The sequence below is a fragment of the Typha latifolia genome, chromosome 1 (genome assembly GCF_019914945.1).
Source record: "Typha latifolia isolate L0001 chromosome 1, TyphaL0001v2, whole genome shotgun sequence".
Taxonomy (NCBI): Eukaryota; Viridiplantae; Streptophyta; class Magnoliopsida; order Poales; family Typhaceae; genus Typha; species Typha latifolia.
The window spans coordinates 10041833-10067063 of record NC_133086.1 but is presented as its reverse complement, the minus strand read 5'-3'; the positions used below and the strand labels follow the sequence as shown (position 1 = coordinate 10067063).

The following is a 25231-nucleotide window of genomic DNA, read 5'->3' as shown; positions in this document are numbered from 1 at the left end:
GTAAATCAAATTTAAGGAATTAGACCGTAAGCATTGATTAATTAATGTTTTTAGCTGATAGTAGTGTTCGCTACATTAATTATTTTATAAATTAATCTTAATGAGGTAGACCATGGCTTGAGAGTGCTCTTAGAAATAACACATATTAGGAACTAGCTCCAATTGGATATTAACTTTTGTTGATTATAATTTTGGGCTAATTCATTTTTATCAAAGGAGTTTGTGGTCCGGGTGATCTATATTAATTGCTCTTATTGGAGAATTAATACGGATAAATGTAGAAAAATGATATTATGCAAGTTGAATTTTTTTGGCGAAGCTTACTAATTAAATATTGTCTCTGCGATCTTCCGTAAATTTGATAATAGTGAATTGGGCGATAATTTGAGGAGAATATTTTTTATTACGTTTAATAATGCTCAGGCCTTGGTACAGCTGTGTCGGCTCTACCTAATTAATAAAAGTAGGAATTACGAGATGGACCTACCCAAGCCTGTAGTGAACGTCAATGAGATTATTTAACTAATTAGTGATAGGAATATTGTGCTTATGCCTTTTATTTACTTTTCTTATCGAGGTGGACTCCATACTCTATAAGGATGATCTCGTGGCGTAGTAAAAGCTAGTGTCAGTAAGGCGGTTCAGGCAAGTGAAACTTTTATGATCTAGGAGTAGTGTAGAGAATGAAATATCGTACCTTATACATTTGCATGCGTTTTTCCTTACCATTATTATTGCACGTCATGCATGGTGATTATATTTTACGGTTCTGTAAGATTTCACATATCAAGATTGAAAAATCCCTAGACACAAGTATGTATCTAAATACTAGGCAATAATATCACTCGTTTGCTTAAATAAAAGTCCGTAGAAATATTAAGAACGAAAGCAGAGATGAACGCCAAGATTTTAACGTGGAAAAATCCAAACTGGAAAAAACCACGGATCTAAACTCGGATCAAAACCAATCACTATGATAGTAGCAGTTACAAGACTAACTCACAAAACAACCCATCGAACCCACGATTCACTGCTTCTCGTGATTGAAGTCCAACCTCAGTAGCCCTCGAGATTGATCTTTTGTCTAGATAGCCCTTAAGACGAAAGATTAAGTTTTGTAGATGAGTGAAACCTTGTTAGTTGAAGAACCTATGTAGCTCAAGAAGTCTCCTTCAATAATACTTCTTCAACCACCCTAGAGTTAGGGCATCAACTTATATATGATCTCCAAGATAGAGCCAAATCGAAGTCTTATCCAAACTCATGAAAGTCTAAGATTTTCAAACTTCGTTGGTGCGTTCGAACGTGGCCCGGGTGAGTTCGAACAACCTAACTTGATCTCAGGTGCGTTCGAACAGGCCCAAGTGCGTTCGAACACGACAGCTTGAATTCTTCAGGTTGCGTTCGAACGCGTTTGTAAACGCAGCTCTCGGTCTGTGTGAATGTAGTACCCGCGTTCAAACGCATTTGTGAACGCAGCTCTCGGTCTGTGTGAATGCAAGTACCCGCGTTCGAACGCGTTTGTGAAAGCAGCTCTCGGTCTATGTGAACGCAATACCCGCATTCGAACGCGTTTGTGAACACAACTCTCAGTCTGTGTGAACGCAAGTACCTGCGTTCGAACGCGTTTGTGAATGCGGTGTGAACTCAACAGCTTTTCTCCAATAATCTTGCAATTCTTGAAACTAGAGATTTTCTAGACTTGTTAAAGCTCATATACATGTAAAAGTACACTTAGAATATTTTGTACACAATTGCCAACAATTAAAAACCTAACAATCTCCCCCTTTGGCAATTTATGACAAAACATCTAGATTACAAGATATTACAAAGAATTCAAAATGAGCATTCAACAAGTCTAGTACATTTAGCACATCAATCCCTGCAAATAAAAATATATCAATCCAAGAAATGAATAACAATCCAAACACAAGTTATCAAGCAAGCATAAGTTCACAAGTACTCAAGCAAACAAAGTTCACAGGTACTCAAGCAAAGTTATTAGCCAGTAAACTTAAACCAGTAAACTCCCCCTACGCCAGTACTCCCCCTACACCAGTAAACTCCTAAATGCTAAATACACGTCTAAACTCACTCTAAACTAACTAAACTCACTCTCCCCCTTTTTGACACAAATGTCAAAGACTAAGAACTAGGAGGAAACTGACGATGAAGAATCGACAACACAGAGTCGAGTTCGGTCCCCTGACGAGCTTGCTCAGATCGTAAATCATTCACGACCGAATGGAGGTCTTACACCTGAGTGCTAAGCTAATCAAAACGGTCAGAGAATTGTGGTAACTCCCCCTCAGTATGAGATGAATCATCATCAGAACTGTTATCAGAAATGTCGAGGTGTGATGAACGTCCAGCGGCGGAAGAGGAGGACGGCTTCAGACGAGACGGCTGATCATGAGCTTGACTCTACTTAAGGGTTATCCGATCCAACGATTTTTGAGCAGTAAGCGAAGCTTCTGAGGCATCCACTTGCACCCCACTCTAAGTGCACAAATTGGTAATAAAAATACCAAACGGCAACCCTTCATGAGGCACTTCTTTCGTGGCAGCTGTTAAAATGGAATCGTATATCACCGCAGCCAAATCAATAGAAACTCCCGACAGCATCAAATGAAGGAGGAAGGCACGATCCGAACTAATATTAGAATGTCGAGTCTTGGGGGTGGCGTTGTAAAGACAAAACAGGTGAAGCATGCGAGCCACTAATGTCAGTTTTGCATGAGGCATCATATTTCCTTTCCAATGTTCCCCTTTGATTAACACAGTGCCAACATAGTTTTTAACATCAGGAAGCGGAGCTGACGATGGATACTGGAACTCGCCATCAAAAAGTTGGAGTTCAGCACGAATGACATCGGAGTCCAAGTATATCGAAACTCCATGGATAGTAGAACGTATACAACGTTCCAAAACTGTGGCATTACTGAAAAATTCCCTGATAACTTCCACATATGCAGTCCCGTTTATCCGACACACGGACAACCATCCTCACTCAGTAAATATCTATTCGATCCCCAAGGCGGAAAAATCAGAAAAGACCACTAGCCGTTCACAGATAGCAGGTCGAGTGCCAAAATTATGTTTATATTGCCCTACAGCCGTAGATGTAGAAAACTTGGGAGTCGAAGTTGGTGACGAAGGCGGCCTTGGTTTCTTGGAAACTACAGCCTTTCTAGGCATTCTTGAGAACGTTCCCTCATCCCCCGGCTCCACCACTTCTAGCCTCCCGCGATCGGCCACTCACCCTAGACCCTTATGCGGCCCACTTCTCCTCCTTCTTCAAATCTATCTATCCTTGCGCTAACCCTTCCATCATCCATAACCTTTCCACCACCACTTACCCACCGGTGCCACCCCATTACTACCGGTCTACCACCTCCATAATCCACCTAGTATCTCATGCCTCCATCTACGGTTTCATTGACGGACTCCCTGATGTTTATCTACTTATGTAATGATATCTCCAAATCCCACTGTCCGATTTTCCTAAAACTAGATTCATTGGAAATATCTTTTCCAAGCTACAGTATATCAAAGTTTCATGTCGATCTGATGGCTAGAACTTCCGGAATCCTTTTTTAAAGTTCTATGTCAGATCCTGTCCAGATATGAAAACGAGATAGATCAAACCTTAGCCTAATGGGAGATCGTATCAGCAAATCATTATAGTCTTTGTATCCTAATTGACATAGGATAATCCATAATAATGTTAGTAAAGGTATACACCATTGATAAAGCAGTCATACTTAAGGTAGACTTCATATCTTAAGATTTTTTCATGATATGGCATGTCACATTTGATGTGCACATGTAATACTAAATGATATCAATAATATTACTAACATAGAATATCCAAAATGAATATATCATGAAAAAAATGAAACTATGTCAATTCTGTGCTGATAATAAAATAAACTCTCACTTAATCAAGTACATCAAAAAAATCCTAAAATAGCCATATTATCAACATGCTTCTTAAAAATCATGGGTTTAATTCCTTCATCAAAGAATTGGCTAACATTGACTCTGTGCCAAACATGTTCAATTCTTATATCATTATTTTGATTCAATCTCTAACTGATAGGTACTTTACTCCAATATGTTTTGATGCAAGAGAATTCTTTTTGTTCTTTGAGAAGAATATAGCTGATCTATCGTCACAATATATTATAATTGGTTTAAAGATAGAATCAACTATCATAAGCCCTAAAATAAATTTCTTTAACCATATAGCTTGCATTGTAGCTTCATAAAAAGCCACAAATTCGGCATGCATCATAGAAGAAGTCATGAGATTTTCTTTATCACTTCTCTATGAAATGACTCCTCTAGCTAACATAAAAATATACACTGAAGTAGATTTTAAATCATCTAAACAACCACCAAAATATAAATCTGAATAACCAATCACTTAAAGATTATCAACCTTTCTATAAATAAACATGTGATCTTTTGTTCTCTATAAGCATCTCATTATTTTCTTGGCTTCAACCCAATGATCTACTCCTGAACTAGGGAAGTATCTACTAAAAGCATTCACAACAAAAGCTATATCAAGCCGAGTACAAACTTGTGTCTATATTAAACTACCAATTGTATTTGAATAAGGCACATTCTTTCTGGATTGCTTCTCAAGTTCATTCCTTGGACATTGACTTATACTAAAATTTTGACCTTTCAAAACAGATTCTTCTCTAGGCTTACAATTTTGCATATTAAATTTGTTAAGCACACAATTAATGAATGCCTTTTGAGATAGATACAATAAACCATGAGTTATATTCTTTTGAATTTCATTACCCAATACAAAGGATGCCTCTCCAAGGTCTTTCACATGAAACATCCTCGACAATAAATGTTTAATCTCATGATGTAGTACTAAGTCATCGCCGGCAAGTAAATATCATTGACATAAAGAATAAGGAAAATAAATTTTCTCCCACTAACTTTGATATATGTGCATTGATCGACTTTGTTTTCAACAAAACCCAAAGAGTTGACTACTATATAAAATTTCAGGTACCATTGACGAAATGCCTATTTGAGACCATATATAAACTTTTTAAGCTTGCATATGAATGTCTTTCTTCCTTTCTCCTTTAAACTCTCAAGTTGCACAAGTTGCAACATATAAACTTGCTCATTTAAATCACCCTTCAAAAAAGTTTTTCACACATCCATCCGATGTTGTTCTAAGTCAAAATGAGATGTAAGAGCCATAATAACTCTGAATAAATATTTGGTAGAACAAAAGAAAATATTTCATTATAATCAATGCCTTCTAGTTTGCTATAATCTTTAGCAACCAATGGATCTTTAAAATGCTCAATTTTTCCTCTAGAATCATGCTTTGTTTCAAACACCAATTTGAAACTAATAGGCTTACAACCTTCAAGCAGTTCTACCAACTCCCACACATTATTTTGTGACATACTCTGCATTTCATCTTGCATGGCTTTTAACCAATAATTAGATTCAGAACTAGAGATCACATAATGATATATAATAGGATACATTATATTAGCAATATCATAACACATATGATAATAATGTTCACCAAGGTAAACTTAGAAGTCGTTGGAAATTGCGGGTCTCCCTTGCCTAGAAGATCTTCTAATTAATAGTTTCTTCTAGTATTAGCTCAGATAGATTAGGTAACTCATTTGAAATAGGTACATCAGTGATAAGACTATGAATAGGAGTAGAAGTAGGTTGATTAACCAAATGAGTAGGAGAATCAATCACAGAAGAAGAAACATAAATATCATGAGAGATCAGCAGTGGAATAGTAACAAAATTATCCCTTTGATTGTCATTTGCAAACTATGAGTTATTTAAATCGGCGACATCAAGCTCCAAGAATTTTGCAATCAATGATTCAACAATTCTAGTACCACGTGTAGGACAATAGAACCTGTATCCTTTTGAATGATCTAGGTAACCAATGAAATAGCAATGAGTAGTTTGGGATCAATCTTTTTCTAAAAATGATTATAAATTCTTACCTCAGAAGGACAAACCCAAACCCTAAATTGTTTAAACTAGGCTCTTTACCCATCCACAACTCAAAAGGTGTTCTAGGAACATATTTGCTTGGAACTTGATTAAGGATGTGTGAGGCTGTCTTAATAGCTTCACCCCAAAGATACATAGGTACATTTGATCTACACATCATTCTCCCCATCGTATCTTTAAGAGTGTGATTGCATCTTTCGGCCACTCCATTGTATTTGGGACTTCCTAGCATAGTATATTAGGCAATGATTCAACAATCCCAACATCGAGAGAAGCTCCTTCCATTTCACTTGGCTTCCGTTTGCTTGTGAACCTATGTAGTCATGGCAATATGAACAGAAGCACCACTTTCAACCCATCTTTCAACCCATTAAGAATTTGATGGTACATTGATGAAATTGGATTCACAGGAAACACTAGCAAGGGGATTACCTTCTATTTTGTTTCTCTTCTCTAACCAAGATTTGAACTTAGTATAGTCAGTTCTCTTGTCATCTTTCTTCTTCCAAAAGAGGCACTTGATTTCTTTCTAAATGGCAACTTTGCGACCTCCCACATTTTGAGTCTGATCAGTACCATATTTCTTGAAGTCTCTAGAATTTTTGTGAGTATTATATTTAGATATATTGTAATTTCCATGACCTTTATCGGTGAAATTATTTTCAGGCTGTGATAGTAAAAGGGCAGTCTCACTCTTTTCTTTCTTCAATTTTTCTTCCTCTGAAACACATTTGGATATAAGTTCACTCACACTCCAAGATTCATTTTGGGTATTGTAGGATTTCTTAATTTGGCTAAATTCAGAATGCATTGGCATCTTCATATTTTATACTTGTCAGAGCATTCAGTAGTTTCCCAGCCTCAGCTTTATCAGATATACGATATCTATTTCCTACAGCGGTAAAGAACCTTGGCACTATTGGGTCACATGCAAACCACTCATTAGATGTTCAGAGATGGATCTTTTTCATTGCAATCATGCTTAACCTATTTGGTTTCTCCCATTTTGCATAATGTTCAATTTGTTCAGGAGAACTATCAACGGTAAGTTTAGAAGGTTCCCCTTCACGCAAAACCGAATCTATGTCTGCAATTCCCAAGGCAAACTCAACTCCTTCATCACCATGTTTCATAATCAATGCCCATTGATTAAGTTGTTTCGTATTAGGGTTTGTTATGGTTTTTGGACAATTGGCTAACCTCCAAATATGTGGAGTACTAGCCACTTTAGGATTATTGTTTATTGGAGCTTTTGTTTTGCATCTAGCCTTGAGCCAACCTTCTCCCTCCTTCCTCCCACTCGGTATTCACCTTGAGCTTCCTTCCACGGCCGAGGTTAATTCTCCATTGCTTCTTCTTCCTCACTTCAATGACCAATCATACCTAAAAGCTCTCTTCTTCCCCCACATTTTGTTCAAGATACTATTGCAGCCACCACAGCTAGCATTATCTTCCATAATCCTAAACCTAACCACATTACCAACTTCCATCGTCCATGTCCATCCTACCATCTCGTGACCTTTGGTCATTAATTTCCTATATCTTTTTATCTACCTACCCAATCGACGAGATTTTAGTAGCATTGGATTCCTAACTTCTAGAGGAATAATATATCCGAATCTTAGATCATTTCAACGGTTAGATTAATCCCTATTGCCTTCAAAGTTTTTGTGTTTTATTTTGTCTAAAATAGCAACTCGGATCAATAATCATCTTTTTCAATGGCGATTTACAACAAAGTGGTATTAGAGCTAGTCTTCCTCAGTGCGCATCCACAATGAAACCGACCATTAGATCCATGGTAGCACGAAGGAGAGGAGGGTAGACATCTCCGCACACGAGAGAGAGAAACTCTAGAACTCCACCCGCAGGCAACGAAGGGCAAGAGGGCCATGTGGACACGACACTGCCTCCTTCACCCTCCATTATTGACCCAAGCATGAATATGCCATCAAGGTCCATTGATGCTTTGGACAGACATTCTCCACCATCACGTCCAAACCATCAAAACTTTGAGTCATACGATCGCGCAACAAAATATCGATTTGTTGAAGGTTGTTACGATCCGACCACATAGGTTAAGTCGAGTTGAGTCTATTTATCTTTTAATTATTTCAGGATGTAAGCCTTTTAGACAATTCTAGTTTACTCATTTGAGCTATTAAGGCAAGTTGTAATAAGTCATGACAGCCCTTAAAGTAAGTCAAGATAAGTCCAAATAAGTCACGATAGCCCTTAAGGCAAATCTAGTTAAGTCAAGTAAGCCTTTAAGGCAAGTCCAATTAAGTCATGTAAGCCACTAAGGCAAGTTCAATTAAGTCATTAAGACAAGTTTAATTAAGTCATGTAAGCCTCTAAGACAAGTCCTAATTCGAGTCATATAAGCCTTTAGAGTTAGTCTCGGGCAAGTCCTAGTTCGAGTTGTATAAACCTTTAGGGCTAGTCCGAGTAGGACTCATCGTACCCTATCTCTATATGTAGAGGGTTGGGCTTCTTTATTTATTAATTCAGGCATCCAAGTATTGAGAATTATTTAGTTATTTTCTTATTATTGCATTTACCATTTTATCGTAGTCGTTAGATCGTCTTTATTTTCTTACGAGTAGATCTAAGTTAGAAACCCTAATTCTACCTCCAATCTATAGCCAATATCACTTCTAGCAACCACCCTACCCTACGGCCATCCACCACCACCCTTAGCCGTCCGCCACTGATACATTTAGTTAGGATCTTTTCTTACTATATTAGTTATTTATTTTTATTAAAATAAAATTTTTATAGGTCGTGTTCGAACATAGGAGGGGTCGCGTTCGAACGCCCTTGCGAACGCCTACATCAGATTCACAAATACAGAGAACATGCAATGCGCATTCGAACGCGGTCGAGCGAGTTCGAACACCGCGTTCGAATGCCTACATCGTATTCGCACATACATAGTATACTTTTTGTGCATTCGAATGCGCCCGTCAGTGGGAATCCTCTAGAATTGGGGTTGCTTATTATTTTAGGACTTGTTGGCTAGCATTTATAAATATGTAGATGGCAGCCAAATTTATTATGTTATTGGAATATTAATTTCGTGCCTCTCTATTATCTATCTACTCTAATCTCCCTCCTCCCTCTTCACCATCCTTCCACCTCTACCATTGGCAAGGTCTCTCCTAACTTCTAATCTCCCCCGTCTATTGAGTCCTCCCTCTTTTTTGGGATCTCAACCACTTCTTCCCCTTCGTCTATCTCCCTTAACTACATCCACCATCCACCATCCACCTTCATCTCCATAATCATCCATAACCCTAACTTCCATTCCACCCGTCACCACCACCATCACCAGCGTTATATCATATTTTCATCACAGTTGCGCGGACTGATTCCTGTAATAAATCTAGATCTTAAAGGAGTTGTTCCATAACCTATCTTTTGGTGCCATAACCCATCAATTTGGTATCAGAGCTAGGCGAACCTCAGACCTCTATTAATGGTTGAAACAAGGAAGATGACATCAATAAGGAGACCAATGGAGAGCACACCAACAAGGGAACATCAATCCACGATAACCCTAACTGTGAGGCCGATTCATTTAGAGCGACCACGGTAGGACCGAGTCAGTCAACATCCATGGGTGTGAATATGGGCTTGGCGGATGAACTTAGGGGCATATTCCAAATATTACTGCATAGAGTTAACGCAATACAAAATGATCATAATAATTTAAAAGAATATGTCATAAATCGATCGGCTTTGTCATCTCCTCGACGACGATCTGTGCCCCAAGGACCAGCGATGGCATCTCATCCAACTGATACCCCACAAGTCTAGGTGCGACATGTGAGTGTCAATGATCCCCTCTTACCCATGCCTACACATCATCCCCAACCTCTGTTATAAAACCCAAAACCAGCGGTGGTGGAACCTGAGAGGCGTGCGGCACCGGTGCGCTTCGTCGATGAGGAGGATTGGCACTTTGAGGATGAGATTGATCCCTTCAGAGATGGTGATGGACATGCTCGAGGATTTAGAGAAGGAGATCAACATGCACAAAGGTTTAGACATGAACTAAGGATCTTTCACGAACCCGACAATGCTATTGTGACAGCGGCATATGAAGATTTTGCTGCCACATTAAGCAAGATGGTCCAGAAGACGATTGTATTGAAGTACCAAGCTAAATTTGAAAGAGTTAGTAGTCGATGTGAGCCACCTTGGCCTGAATCGACATTGATGAGCACATTTATTTTAGGACTGTAAGAGAAGATACAAGCGGATGTTCATGCTCTTTGTCCTACTACTCTTGAGGAGGTCTTTGAAAAAGCTGTCAAGATGGAGCCAAAGCATAAGGCTCTAAAGATGGCAGCAAAAATCAATTGGAGCAACTGAGATGGGCGGCTTGCACCTAGAACGCCGGCTGGAAATTTTGCGGGTTTAAAATCAGCTGCTGCGAGTACTAGACCACAACCACCTTTGAGACCTTCTAATGTTAGAGGAGGCATACGACCCCCTGTTCGAACTCTCACACCTGCCCAGGTGGAGGAAAGAAGAGCGAAGGGCTTTTTCTTTCTATGCGATGAACGTTTCACCCGGGTCATCGATGTTCCAAACTGATTGGGAGTGTGATGCTCATCGACGGTCTCAAGGAGGATGATGAGGTTGTTGATGATGGAGAGTGTCCAAAGGAGGTCCATGAGGACGCCGTCGAAGAGGGTGCGGAGAAAGATATCCAAGCTGAAATATCGATGTATGCATATTTGGGTACTTCCGCGTGTTAGGCTCGGATACCAAATGACTCTGATACCAAATGATAGGCTCTGATACCAAATTGATAGGATCTGGAACCAAAAGATAGACTACGGAATAATTCCTTAAGATCTAAATTTATTGCAGGAAACAGTCCGCGCAACCGTGGGAAAATATTCGTTAGATATTCTCTAGTAGTCAGAAAATTACTAAACCAATTGGGTTGGATTCATAATTCCTAATCTACAACTTTTGTATTTATGTCCTTCACAGATTCAAACTGTAGTAGGGACGAAAACACGGAATAACGTGGGTGATGGTGTGGTGACGGGTGGAGTGGATGTTAGGGTTATGGATGGGTATGGAGATGAGAGTGGATTGTGAAAGTGATTACGGGAAGTAGACGAAGGGAACGAAGTGGTCTAGATCCCAAAGAAAAGGGGTGACTCGATAGACGAGGGAGATTAAAAGCGAGGAGAAACCTTGCCAACGGTAGATGTGGAAGGATGGTGAAGAGGGAGGAGGGAGGAGTCTAGAGAGAAGATAGGAGGCAAGAAATCAAGAATCCAATTCCATAGTGAAGTTGGCTGCCATCAATATATTTGTAGAGGCTAGCCAACAAGTCCTAAAACAATATGAAACCCTAACAAACCAACTAAACCAGTATTCCTTATCTTCTCCGATTACCTCTCAAATTAAGCTTTCGTTTTGTCGCAGATAGATTCCGAATCTAGAGAAGTAATGAATATAAAAGTTGTCGATCTGGAGGTTGGCGACCTTATCCAACTAGTTTGATATTATTTAGATATGTGTAGAATATTCTACGAATATTTTTCCAAAATTACACAGAGTTAGATTTAGCTAATTAAATGAAATCCTAACCTACTAAGACTCTAACTAAACTAAATAACCAAATAAGATAATTAGACTCAATCCAATGAGTCTAATCTCTTTTTGATGTGATCCAATTTGATCTGATTCGTATCAATCCACCACGCTTCCCCCACCTTGCCCTAAAAGTTAAAAGTTAGGGAAACGCTCCAAAATGTTAGTCTGCAACTCTCATGTCACCTCATCGAATGGCTTGCCAAGCCATTCAACTAGAATCTTCATCTCCAATCTGGTACCATGTCGTCGGCGGCGCTTAGCAAGTACACGAACTGGCTCTACAATCTCTACCTCCTCCAATGGCTCTAGTAGAACTGATCCAACGATCTCATGATCTACAATGCGCTCCCTCAGCAATGAAACATAAAAGACAAGATGCACTCTCGACCCCTCTGGCAGCTTCAAACGATATGCAACCGGACCAATATGCTCCAACACTTGAATGCATCCGCGGTCTAGTAGCAAACCGCCTCGATTCTCCAACTTTAGATGGCGCTCCAGATCATCCATCACTTCTTGCAACAATATCAAAATATCTAGGTTAGATGTACATGCATACCTCAGCTCGTCAAGGAAGGGTCAGGTAGGAGATGAATAGGCTGCAAGCTCGGCGGTAGTGGGTTGGCACGATAGTGCATCCGCCGCTCTATTTTTTGTTCCCTTCTTATATTGGATTTCATAATCATACCCCAGCAATTTTGTGACCCATCTCTGCTGTGCCGGAGTGTGTATACGTTGTCCCATAAAGTAGGGAAGGCTCCTTTGATCGGTTCGGATAATGAATCGCCTATCGATCAAATAAGGCATTTAGTTTGTCACCACATGTAGAATTGCCAACATCTCTCTTTTATAAATCGATAATTGCTGAGATTTTTATGATAAAGCCTTGTTAAGATAGGCAATGGGACATTCTTCTTGCATTAGTACAGCTCCTATGCCAACACCCGATGCATCACATTCAATAATGAATTCTTTGGTGAAGTCCGGTAGCATTAGAATGGGTGCCGTCGTCATTGCTGTTTTCAAAAGCTGAAGTGGCTTCATCCATGCATCTAAAAGAATCATTCTTCAACAAAGAAGTGAGAGGAGCAGCGATCTTGCCAATTTCGACGATGAAGCATCGATAATATCCGGTCAACCCCAAAAATTCTCTCAATCCGATAGTAGTAGTAGGAATAGGCCAAGCTGTCATACATGCAACCTTTTGAGGATCTGTTGCTACACCATCCACTGAAATGATGTAGCCTAAATACTCCACTTGTGGTACTCTCTATAGGCACTTGGACTTTTTGATCTTCAATTGATTTTGCTTCAACAAATTCGGCACATCCTCCAAATACGGCCAATGCTCTAATTCAATCCTGCTATACACTAAAATATCATTAAAAAATACCAAGACATACCTTCGCAAGAGAGGCCGAAATATATCATTCATGAGGCAATGTACTCATTAATGTCCGTTCGGGCCACGGTGGCTCACAAATTGATAGGATCTGGAACCAAAAGATCGACTACAAAACAATTCCTTAAGATATGAATTTATTGTAGAAAACAGTCCGCACAATCGTGGGAAAATGTTCGTCAGATATTCTCTTGTAGTCAAAAAATTACTAAACTAATTGGGTTGGATCCGTAACTTCCTAATATATAACTTTTAAATTTATGCCATTTACAGATTAAAACTATAGCAGGGATGAAAACACGGAATAACGTGGGTGATAGTAGTGGTGATGGGTGGAGTGCATGTTAGGGTCATGGATGGGTATGGAGATGAGGGTGGATTGTGGAAGTGATTAAGGGAAGTAGACGAAGGGAACAAAGTGGTCTAGATCCCAAAGAATAAGGGTGTCTTGACAGACGAGGGAGATTAAAAATAAGGAGAAACATTGCCAATGGTAAATATGGAAGGATGGTGAAGAGAGAGGAGGGAGGAGTCTAGAGAGAAGATAGAAGGCAAGAAATCAAGAATCTAATTCCATAGTGAAGTTGGCTACCATCCACATATTTATAGAGGCTAGCCAACAAATCCTAAAATAATATGAAACCCTAACAAACCAACTAAACCAGTAGTCCTTATCTTCTCCGATTACCTCTCGGATTAAGCTTTCGTTTTGTCACATAGATTCCGAATCTGCAGAGGTAATGAATATAAAAGTTGTAGATCATGAGGTTGGTGACCTTATCCAACTTTTAATATTATTTGGATATGTGTAAAATATTCTATTAATATTTTCCCAAAATTGCACAGAGTTGGATTTAGCTAATTAAATAAATTCCTAACCTACTAACACTCTAACTAAACCAAATAACCAAAAAAAAATAATTAGACTCAATCCATTGAGCCTAATATCCTTTTGATGTGATCGATTTGATCTGATTCGTATCACCGTGCCGAGGACGTTACGAGTAGACGGACTCATTAGAAAGCATTGTGTGCATATCCTCATCGATTTCGGGAGTGCAAACAACTTTCTAGATGAGAGGTTGGTAAGGAGATTGGGTTTGGATGCTGAACCGACCACGGGGTTTGACGTTGCTATTAGAGACGGCACAAAGCTTAAGGCAGAGAGCTTATACCGCTGGGTCAGTATGCGGGTGCAAGAACATGACATCATTGTGGACTTGTATCTGTTGGTGCTGTGAGGACATTATCCTTGACACGCAGTGGTTACAAAAGTTGGGACCCGTCACTTTTGATTTTCGAAGCATGTGGATGAAATTTAAGCAAGAAAACAAAGATGTGCGGCTTGATAGTGTTCGGTTTTTGTCGATTCCTATAATGCAGCCTATAGTGGGGCTGCCTTTTGCGTATGATTTAGCCTATCTTCTTCAGTTAGTACCAGCTAGAGATGAGCCTCAAATGAGTTTAGGTACTATAATTGAATTGTCCAATTTATTAAATAACTTTTTTGGACTGTTTGAGAAGCCATAGAAGTTGCCACCGAGGCGAACAGCGGACCATCGCATAGAGATTATACCCAGGGCTACATCGGCAAACGTAAGGCCATATCGGTATCCATATGTACAAAAATAAGTTATTTCCAAGATGGTAGCCGAGATGTTGGAGCGAGGCCTCATTCAACCAAGGCATAGCTCATACTCTTCTCTAGTGCTATTGGTGCGAAAAAAAGATGGGACATTGCATTTTTGTGTCGACTATCGAGCACTAAACGCTATTACCGTCAAGAACTGGTATCATATTCTGGTTTTACAGGAGCTGTTGGACGAGCTTGCAAATGCGACTATATTTGGCAGGCTTGACTTGAGGGCCGGGTATCATCAAATTAGAGTTCGCATGGCGGATGTGCACAAAACTATATTTCAGACTTCGGACGGGCATTACGAGTTTCGGGTGATGCATTTTGGTCTCACCAATGTTCTAGCTACCTTTCAAGGCCTCATGAATGATATATTTCGGTCTCTATTGTGAATGTATATCTTGTTATTTTTTTACAACATTTTGGTATATAGTATGACTGAATTGGAGCATTAGCAGCATTTTGAGGATGTGCTGAATTTGTTGAAGCAAAATCAATTAAAAATTAAGAAGTCCAAGTGCCTATGGGGAGTACCACAAGTGGAATATTTAGGCCACATCATCTCAGTGGAAGGTGTAGCGGTAGATCCTCAAAAGGTAGCATGCATGACCGCTTGGCCTATTCCTACTACTACCATTGGATTGCGATGATTTTTGGGGCTAACCGAATATTATCGTCGCTTCATCGATGAGTATGGCAAGATCGCTTCTCATCTCGCTTCTTTGCTGAAGAAGGACTCTTTTAGATGGACGGATGAAGACACTACAGCTTTTGAAAAACTTAAAACAACAATGACGACGTCGCCCGTTCTAGCTCTACCGGACTTCACCAAAGAGTTCGTTGTGGAATGTAATGTGTCGGGAGTTGACATAGGAGATGTACTAATGCAAGGAGGGCGGCCCATAGCCTTTCTTAGTAAGGCTTTATCACAAAAATCTCAACAATTATCGACTTATGAGAGAAAGATATTGGCAATTCTGCATGCGGTGACAAAGTGGAGGCTTTATTTGATCGGTAGACGATTCATCATTCAAACTAATCAAAGGAGTCTTCCATACTTTATGGGACAACGTATACACACTCCGGCACAGTAGAGATGAGTCACAAAATTGCTAGGGTATGATTATGAAATCCAATACGAGAAAAGAACAAAAATACAGTGACGGATGCATTATCGCGCCAACCTAATACTGTCGAGCTTGTAACATATTCTTCTCCTACCTTTTCCTTCTTTGACGGGCTAAGTTATGCATGTATATCTGACCCAGATATTTTGAGATTATTGCAGGAGGTGTTGGATGATCTAGAGCGCTATCAAGAGTTGGAGAATCGAGGCAGTTTGTTGCTGGACCGTAGATGCATTAGAGTGCCAGCAAATGATAGATTACGGCAGAAATTGTTGGAGCACTTCCACCAAACTTTAGAGGCTAATCATGAGGGTGTCTTGAGGACTTATAAGAGGATATCTCAAAGTTGCACATGGATAGGATTGAGACGGGTTGTGAGGAGTTTTGTCCGTGCATGCGAAATCTATCAAAGGTCTAAAGCAACCACATTGAAACTAGTCGGATTACTACAGTCTTTACCTATACTAGACCGTGTTTGGGAACATATTTCTATGGATTTCATAGAGGGTCTTCCGTTGGTACATGGTTATTTCATTATTTTTGTAGTAGTTGATAGATTGAGCAAGTATACGCATTTTTCTGCATTGTCACATCCATTTTCAGCCAAGTCAGTGGCTGAAATTTTTGTTTGAGATGTTGCTCGGATACCAAGACGATGGTTGGAGTTCTTACCATAGAGTTTCCTCCATATAAATATAGAGGCTCACCCTAGGAACCCCAACTTAGTTACAAAATCCTAACAAATTAACAATTTTTGTCGCAGTGCATTCAAACGCGTCCGATCACGATCGAATATAGAATTACAGTTCTCTGTCATTGCGAACGTGTGCAAGTGCTTGAACGATCGCGTTCGAATAGCCCAAGCTTGTTCAAACGCGCAAATCACATTATCTATTTTTGTGAACGCATGCAGGCATTCGCATGGCCTGTTCGAACGCGGCCCTTGCGTTCGAACGCCCTATGGCAAATTCATTTTATTTCTTTAAATAAAAATTAATTAGATAAATAGGTTCATCTCAATGAACCCAATGTCGCGAGTAGAGCTAATATGGACCGAGTCGTTTCACTCCACCACGCTTCCATTCACCTTGCCTTCAAGGTGTCAGCTCTAGATAGCGGTCCATGAAGTCAGATTCGGGTATCCAAGTCATCGTCCAAGCCCAACTCCATCAACATCCTTCAGTTTGGCGGATCCTGAAGATTTTCCAAATGTTGTAGTGGGAATTGAACAGAGTAAAGACTATTTCCTTTTATACACAGTTTATTACGCTCGCATTAGTCAAAAGTTAGAACCAAAAGATACCTCAGATACGTCCATTGACCACAAGAAACTAGTGTGAGTAAAACACACAATACATCGATGAAAAAGAATATACCAACATTGGTCAAAAATTTGAATATAAAGATAAGGCTATTCATTGGCGCTAAAAATAAATAAAAATAAAAATAAAAAGTTATTCATTCACTTGCGATCTTCCGTTTCTTCCGGGAATCTGATAGCTTTCCCAACAACTCTTTCAAATTGGAGTGGAAGCATACCTTGTCCTGGAGTTCCTTGACAACCGAGGGGCAGCTCTCTATGAGATGCTCGAAACCACTGGTTAACACCATGCCTATCAGATTCTCCCGTGAGGCGGCGGCGAAGTCGAGGCAAACAGCCTTAAGATGAGGGCATCTGTGTTGCTCGGCCAAAGCCAAGGTGGTGGCCACTGTGTCTATCTCCACGTCCTCGATCAACTTTCTTTCGCATATCAGCTTTAGCCTCTCGAAATCGTACCGATCCGCCGCCACGAGGAGGTGCTGCGCCAGCACGATGGATTGCGCAGGCGTTAGCTCCTCCATGTCGGGCAAAGAGTCTTGGTATGCGAAGTGAAGCAACGCCTTAAAAACTTCGGCTTCCATGTCATATATAGTTATACACGGCATCTGCATCTTGTTTTGGCTTTCGTCCATGTCATCGATCGGTACACAGTTTTGACCTTCTTTCATCTCCCCTAAGAGTTCGGCACTAAACACCCGCGACCGGCTTGCGAGCACCAATCTGTGCGCAAGGAAGACCTGCCCGTCCACTTTGAAGGCGACGTCTGCGCCATCTCCGGTGTTCAAGAGCTTCCCTATGTCCTGATGTAAATTTGGCGGTGGCACTTCAAACGGACACCAGGGCGGAGAATTAGGCTCTGTCCGACACGCCGTTATCACATCAATCTCGCATTTAATCGTCAAGCAATCCTCGTAGAGATAGTCCGATTTCTCCAAATCTGTCTTGCTAATGAAACGCATATGACCCCATTGAAAGCCCCTCCACCTGAAGTTGTGCACGACACGCTTCTGTCGTACGTGCAACGGGTTACCGCTGCGATCCAGCAGTGTGAACATGAACATAGCACGCACGTCGGTTGCAGCACTCACGAGCGAGAGGACAAGGGATATGTAGGCGCCCTCGTCTTGTTCCCTTCGCCCATCAGGGAAGTAATAAATCATCCACTGATGGCCGCCAACTTTGAAGACGTTGGATCTAATAGATTTGCCGATGCCGATGCCTTTATTGAGGGAATAACAAGTTATTTTAAACTCGTGTGATCCTCTCTCCGTCTCTGTTATGCTCGTGGAAGTTGTTACCTCTGTCCCGCCTTGGGTAAGTAAAGGTGCAGTGGGAGCAGGGGTCATGATGTCGACGGAGTTTCGGAGACGATGCAGAAGCTTTGCTAGTAAAAAAGACGAAAAATTATCCAAGGTCTCGTATTTACATAGGTTTATCCAATTTCTCGTATTTATATAGGTTTATCCAAGGTCTCGTATTTATATAGGTTTCAAAATTTTCTCCTTAGCTGAGTCCGAGTACGACAAAGAAAACAGCATCAGGAAGGACGGAGTTTTATTCCCACTCTACGAGGCTGTCTTGTATTAGGATTTTGGTGTCCGCGACGCTTCCTTCCGGTGGCGAATTACTCGAGGTACAACAAAAGGAAAGAACCACATAGGAAATACTTGTGCCTCCGGTCCGAAGATCTTGATTAAGCACACAAAGCAACAATAAGAAATTCATTAGTTAACCGTCATGGATTACAAAAAAAAAAAAAAAACTCAAATAAGATCAGAGTTCAAAAAAGAAAAGGCCCCCCGTGCTCAGGTACCCATTGACGATAGGTATAGCAAAATTTGATCCAACCTAATAACTCGACATGATGACCCGGCTCTTAATCGAGTTTGGATTTAGTCTAATCGGGTTCAGGTCGTAAACATGTTTAATAATCGGGTCGTGTTCAGATTTATACTACTGACCCATTTTGACCCGTTTAAGCATACAGGTCGGGTCGGGTCTGATCAACCCGCTAACTCGTTATATATATAAAGTGTCTAAAAACTCTAAGTTCCCAAATTTAACCCACTCTCTCAAATCTCAATCTCTCCGGCCGCCTCATCCTTTTGGGAAAAAAGAAAATTTTGCCCCCATCTCTTTAATCTCTCCAATCACAATCGACGACCGTCTACAGCCTACCCTAGTTCTTCTGTCCCCGTCTTCGCCTGTCACGGTGCCTCCGTTGTCGTCTTCGCTTGCGATGCCTCCATTAAATCCCTCACCGCCGTCGGATCTCCTCACCATCTACCCTCACCATCACCGCCGCTGCCTGCTGAGCCCTCATCGTCGCTGCCTACCAAGCCCTCATCATCATAGCCGCAATCGCCAAGCCTGAGGTCTTTAGATGTCTATATTTGCAATAGAATGGTCTTCTAACTTTTGTGCAAAAAGAGGTAGATTTTGTGAATTTCCTCATGCTACGGAAGGGGGCTCTCAGATATGATATGTCAGTTGGTAATGTTCTTTCTTGAAGTTAAATAGGAGGAAATTATCTTTGCTATGATAGTTGTACAAAAATATTGCTCGAATAAGAAGATTGGGTTATATTTTTAATCCTGTCATGAAAGAGGCTTTGGTTAACTCATGTGCAATGATTTAGCTGGCTTTCCTCAGTGGCTGTTATATTGTTTCACAACCTTGAAACATTGACTAAAACTTCAAGTTCCATGTGCCTGTTAACTATCTTCTCTTTAGTGATAGTACTAATTGATTTTAGTAATCCCTCCTGCTCCTTGTGCTAACTCATCATGTGAAAGACATTGAGAATCACCAAAGAGTATACGAAAGCAAAGAGGTTATGATATCATGCTTGTTAGCCTACTGATAAATTTCTCTATCATCAGATAGTGTACACTAGAAAGTACAAACTGCATCATCTACTCCTAGAACTGGTTCTGTATTTAAAGTACAAAAGCTATCACTAATTGTTCAAGGACTTCAATAGTTCAATATAACAATAGTATCATTGGAGGACTCACTTTAAATACAAGAAGCCGAGTAAGTGGATTAGTCCGAGTGGAGAGAAAAAAAAAATATTGAATTGAAAATCTTTTCTGGTGATATTCATTTTCCTGGTGAGACAGATAAGACATCCGGGCAAAGCGGCATTTTGATACCACCAGAAACAGAAAAAAAAAAACTCAAGGAATCAAAACATTGAAAAATTGGATTTATGTTCAACGTATCGCACCTACCAAGAAAAATTATTTTGTTTGGGTTCGACCTCTAGTCACATATGAAATAGCTGAAGTATCCTTCTTCTCATTCTGTTAAGCTTTGCTGTTAACAGGAATTGTCTTTAAGATGCCCACATCACTCTAATGAGCTCTAGTTTTGTCCATGCTAGCAGCAATGCTAACAGAGAAGAGGTTTCTTTTCTTTTGCAGTATACTACATCTGATTTAAGTATGGCATTTGTTCGAAGAATATACAAGGGGTTGAATCCCATGTCAAGTTGGACTTCCACTCATCAGAAATATTGCTGGAAGATTGAAGGGCAAAACCCACTGGTTGTGTTTACACTGAGAATTTACATGCTTCTTGACGGACATCTCTTCCTCTCCATTTCCCAGGCTTCCATTGGCTTGAACTGGTAAATCAACTACCAAACCATTATACTGATGGGGCTACCCGAAGTCGATGCGTGCCGAGGCTTTCTCAACATTGCCAAGTAAGGTCCATGATATGTTAAAAAGCATTAAAGCGGCATCCATCATGCACTTTGATTGTGACGGCAATTCAAAAGACACAAACATCAAACTGGTAAGTGTTTCTAAACTTGGTACGTGAGGAATTGATGGTGCTATTAATCAGGTTGATGGAATTGTAGGACAAAGCATCAAACGAGGGATGAGTGATATTATTGAGCTGCTGCTGATGCTGCATGTTGTTGTTACTGTAAAATTGCATCACAAACCTGACTTCTCTTTGTGCATGAGACATTCTCTGAGTTGAACTAACTCCCTGGTGTAGACAGAGAAGATGCCTTGTTCACTTGTCTTGGGTAAGGGAGATACCCGTGAATGAGATAGTGCTCTTTATGGCTTTTCCTCACCCGTAGCTTTCATAAAAAGGCTTAATGTTATTAGTTTTACTTATTTCAAACTATTTATTATTTATAATAGATCATAAACTTTAAACTTTGTTATTGTAATGTGATTGTTACATATGAGAGTTGAAACTAAAACTTGTATGAATTTATTCTAAATTTTAATCTATACAATTTGTTGTATGGATTTGGGCTTAAGAGTTAAAAAAAATTTCTAAACTTCAAGCTTTATTGTATGGACTTTTGTTATGTTGAATTATTAGAATTGTAATTTTGATGTTGTATAAGTTTTGAGTTGAAAATAGATCATTTTGTTTATATGATAAATTAATAAATATTGAATTTTATATAGGATTCATTAAATCAGGTTGTGTTAACGTGGTAACACGACCCGTTTATTAAATGGGTTAGGCGGGTCGTGTCGTGTTACCCGTTTTATAATCGGGTCGTGTTCGTGTCTACTAAATATAGCCCATTTATTAATCGGGTCATGTTCGTGTCAAAGTGAACCCGACTCGACCCAAACCCGACTCGACCCGAACCCGCTTAACCCAACCAATTGCCACCCTAATTGACCATAACCCTAGTGGGTCGCCCACAAAATTCCAGTCAAAAGTGCACTGATACAATAAATAGACATGTACTCTTAGACAAGGAGACACCTTTAAATAGTGGACTCACAACCAAATGCAGCATATGCAAAAAATAATAATAATAAATAAAATAAAATAAATAACAAAACTTTATAAATCACACCCTACATTTTACCTATTTTGTGATTTACACACTGTCTTTGAGTATTTTATAACTCAACCCCTCATTTTGTCTATAATTTTATTTAGCACTTTGACGTTACTTTGATTAACTGACATTGACCAAATTATATACCCCCACCAACCCTCCTTTCTTCTTTACCTCTCCACCATCTTCCCCCAACCACCTCACACTATTGTCGTCGCCACCACCTTCCCTCGTCTTCCCCCCCTCCTCCTCCTCCTCCTCCTCCTCCTCCTTTCCCTAGAAAAGATGATGCGAGCTGGTCATCTCACCCGATAGTAAAAATTTAAAATATGGGAGAGAAAAAGAAAAAAAAAACATATAGGAATATTTTAACAGAATATTTCTTTGTTGATACCGTTTAAATTAATCTAGGATGTTAAATAAAATTTATAAAAAAAAAGAGGTCGTATTACAAAATCCTCAAAAAATGGATCACAAAATAGGTAAAAGGTGTGATTTGTAAACTTTTCTAAAAACAAAAATTTTGATTTTACGATAGGAACATGAGTCGCCAAGAGAAACAAAGAAAAATCTATATATCAGCAATAATATCCAGCGCTACACTATTCGAGTATATACTAGCTAGAGTATGACGGAAATATAAAACATCTATGACCGGCATATAAAACATCCACATGACCTTGCATTAAATGCTTTGCTGCAACATCCTTTTTCTTCCTTTTTCTTATTGATTAGAGATCCTTCGCTAGGTGGAATTAAAAATAAAAGGCTAATCCTCTCTTGTAGAAGATCCAAATTCAACTATATGATGATCTCATTAAGATCAAATTCTGCTATGGATCGTGAGTCTGTCCCCGATCAAGGAAGCAGTCCGCACAGTCGGAGGAGAATATTCTCAAAATATTCTTCCGTAGTCAGAAAATTACGAAACCAGTGGTGATCGTTCCGTATCTATCTGATCTACGTCTTTGATATTCACACCCTTTGCAGATTCTGACTGCACCTGGAGCAAAAATATACAATATTCCAATGAAAGTGGAGATGACGAGTGATAGTGATGATGATGATAAAGGTGGTGATAATGGTGATAGATTTGGTGGCACATGGTGTTGAAGGGATTAGGATGAGGAGGGAGAAGTTGGTCGAGATCCCAAGGAGGAGGGAGGACTCGATAGTCGAGGGGAAATAAAGGCAACTAGCGTCGAGATGGCACACGACTAAGACTTGAACGAGGAGGAGAAGAGTTAGGGTACAAGAGAAAGGAAAGAAAATTTAATATTCATTCATAATCCCAATTAGGTTGCCATCCACATATTAATAGGCTAACCTAACAAGCCAAACTAACAAATGGTAAACTTAGAGATAATACATTCTCGCAAATCGTGTTTGAACGCACAATACACATCCTCTGTATGTACAAACATATGCAGGTGTTTGAACAAGAGCATTCGAACGTGACCACGCGTTCGAACGTGAAAACCAAAATTCTTATTTTATGAAGAAAACTACTAAACCAAAACAAGAAATAGGGTACGTAGGTTATATCTATGCACGAGATAACATAGTGTGGTCTGAATCGCATCACATTTTAAACTAGAGGTGGCAGATTTTGACCCGACCCTATAAACCCGCCTCTTTATCGAGTTTGGATTTAACTTAATCGGATTCAGGTAATAAGCGGATCAACCCATCTAACCCGATTAATAATCAAATCGTGTTCGAATTTATATAGCTGACCCATTTAACCTGTTTTAAGTATATAGGCGCCGTCAACCAGCCAACTCGCCAACGAACACTAAATATACTAAACTAAATAACCCTAACTCCCACTCTAGCACACTCTCAATGCCTCAACTCATTTCCTATTCATTCTCTCCCTACGCTATCGCCGCCCTCATCTCGGCATCTCCCCTACCTCTAACACCCCCTTGCTGGCTCCTCCCCACCCAAGTCCTGACTCCAAGCCTCGATCCAACCCTCACTATCGCCCTCATCTCCCAAATAACTATAAATTTCAAATTTTGTTCTAATTGTCATGGGATTGTTACATTTGAGAATTGGAACTAAAACTTGTATGGATTTGGGCTTAAAAGTTGAATCTTATTATAAACCCCTGTTTTGAAAAGCAAAAAAAGCGGCCGCCATGGCGGGCGCCCTCTCCCTCCCCCTCCCCCTCCCCCTCCCCCTCTCCCTCTCCCTCTCCCTCTCCCTCTCCCTCTCTCTTAATCTTATTGAAGTAAGATTACAGAGAAGGAATTTTTTTTTCACTGTCATTCATTATTAATAGGGAGAATTACTAATTGCCTGCTATTTAAGTATATAATTTCTGATTAGAGGATTTTAAAATGTAATTCATGTGAATAAACTAGAGTTAGTAAACAGATATTTCAGTTATTCAGTTATCACTAATAAGCAATTAGCCAATGTGATTATGTTATTTAGTGTTTTAGTTTAGTGCACTATTAAAACTTCTGTATATACTATACTTATTTATTTATTTATATTAAAAATACTAGACTGCCTTGTCACCCCGCCTTGTCGCCCGCCTTCCACCTAGGCGCTAGGCGGTGGGGTGACCGCCCGCCACCCACGACCGCTTTTTAAAATATTGTTATAAACTCCAAATTTTGTTGTATATACTTTTGTTATGATGAATTATTAGAATTGTAATTTTAATGTTGTATGAGTTTTGAGTTAAAAAATAGGTTATTTTCTTTGTATGATAAATCAATAGATATTGAAGTAATGTGTCGGGTTAACATGATCTATTTATTCAATGGGTTAGACGAGTCGTCTTAACATGTGTTAACTTAACCTGTTAACTCGACCTGTTTATTAAACATATTAGGCAGGTCATGTTAACGTGTCGTGTTAACACAACCTGTTTAATAAATGGATTAGATGGGTCGTATCGTGTTACCGGTTTAATAATCAAATCGTGTTCTTGTCTACTATATCTCGTTTATTAACCGGGTCGTGTTCGTGTCAAGGTGAAGTTGACCCGACCTGAACCCAACAAGAACCCACTTAACCCAACCCGATTGCCACCCTAATTCTAAATCATCCTACAATACTTGCACAAACTCCCAATACACTTATCATAAGGAAAAGTGTGAACCTCAAGCATAAGCTTGGATACACAGCCCCCGTTCTCTTGTGGAATAGTAATAGACTTATTCTAGAATAAGCTTCCTTATTATGGTGTAGTAACTTAACAACATCTTACCTTATTTTAGTATATTAATTTTTAAATTTTATTTAA

General features: G+C 39.7%; 1 protein-coding gene across 1 annotated transcript; it reads right to left on the bottom strand.

Annotated features, from left to right (window-relative positions):
* Nucleotides 1-17163: 17163 nt before the first annotated feature.
* On the bottom strand, nt 17164-18604 carry LOC140801162 (BTB/POZ and MATH domain-containing protein 1-like). The gene has a single exon (XM_073156168.1). It carries the CDS (start codon nt 18485-18487, stop codon nt 17279-17281), a length of 1209 nt encoding a protein of 402 aa, XP_073012269.1. The 5' UTR covers nt 18488-18604; the 3' UTR covers nt 17164-17278.
* Nucleotides 18605-25231: the final 6627 nt, after the last annotated feature.

Coding starts and splice junctions, on each gene's coding strand:
- LOC140801162 (XM_073156168.1), bottom strand. CDS start 18,487: ATGACCCCTGCTCCCACTGCACCTTTACTTACCCAAGGCGGGACAGAG.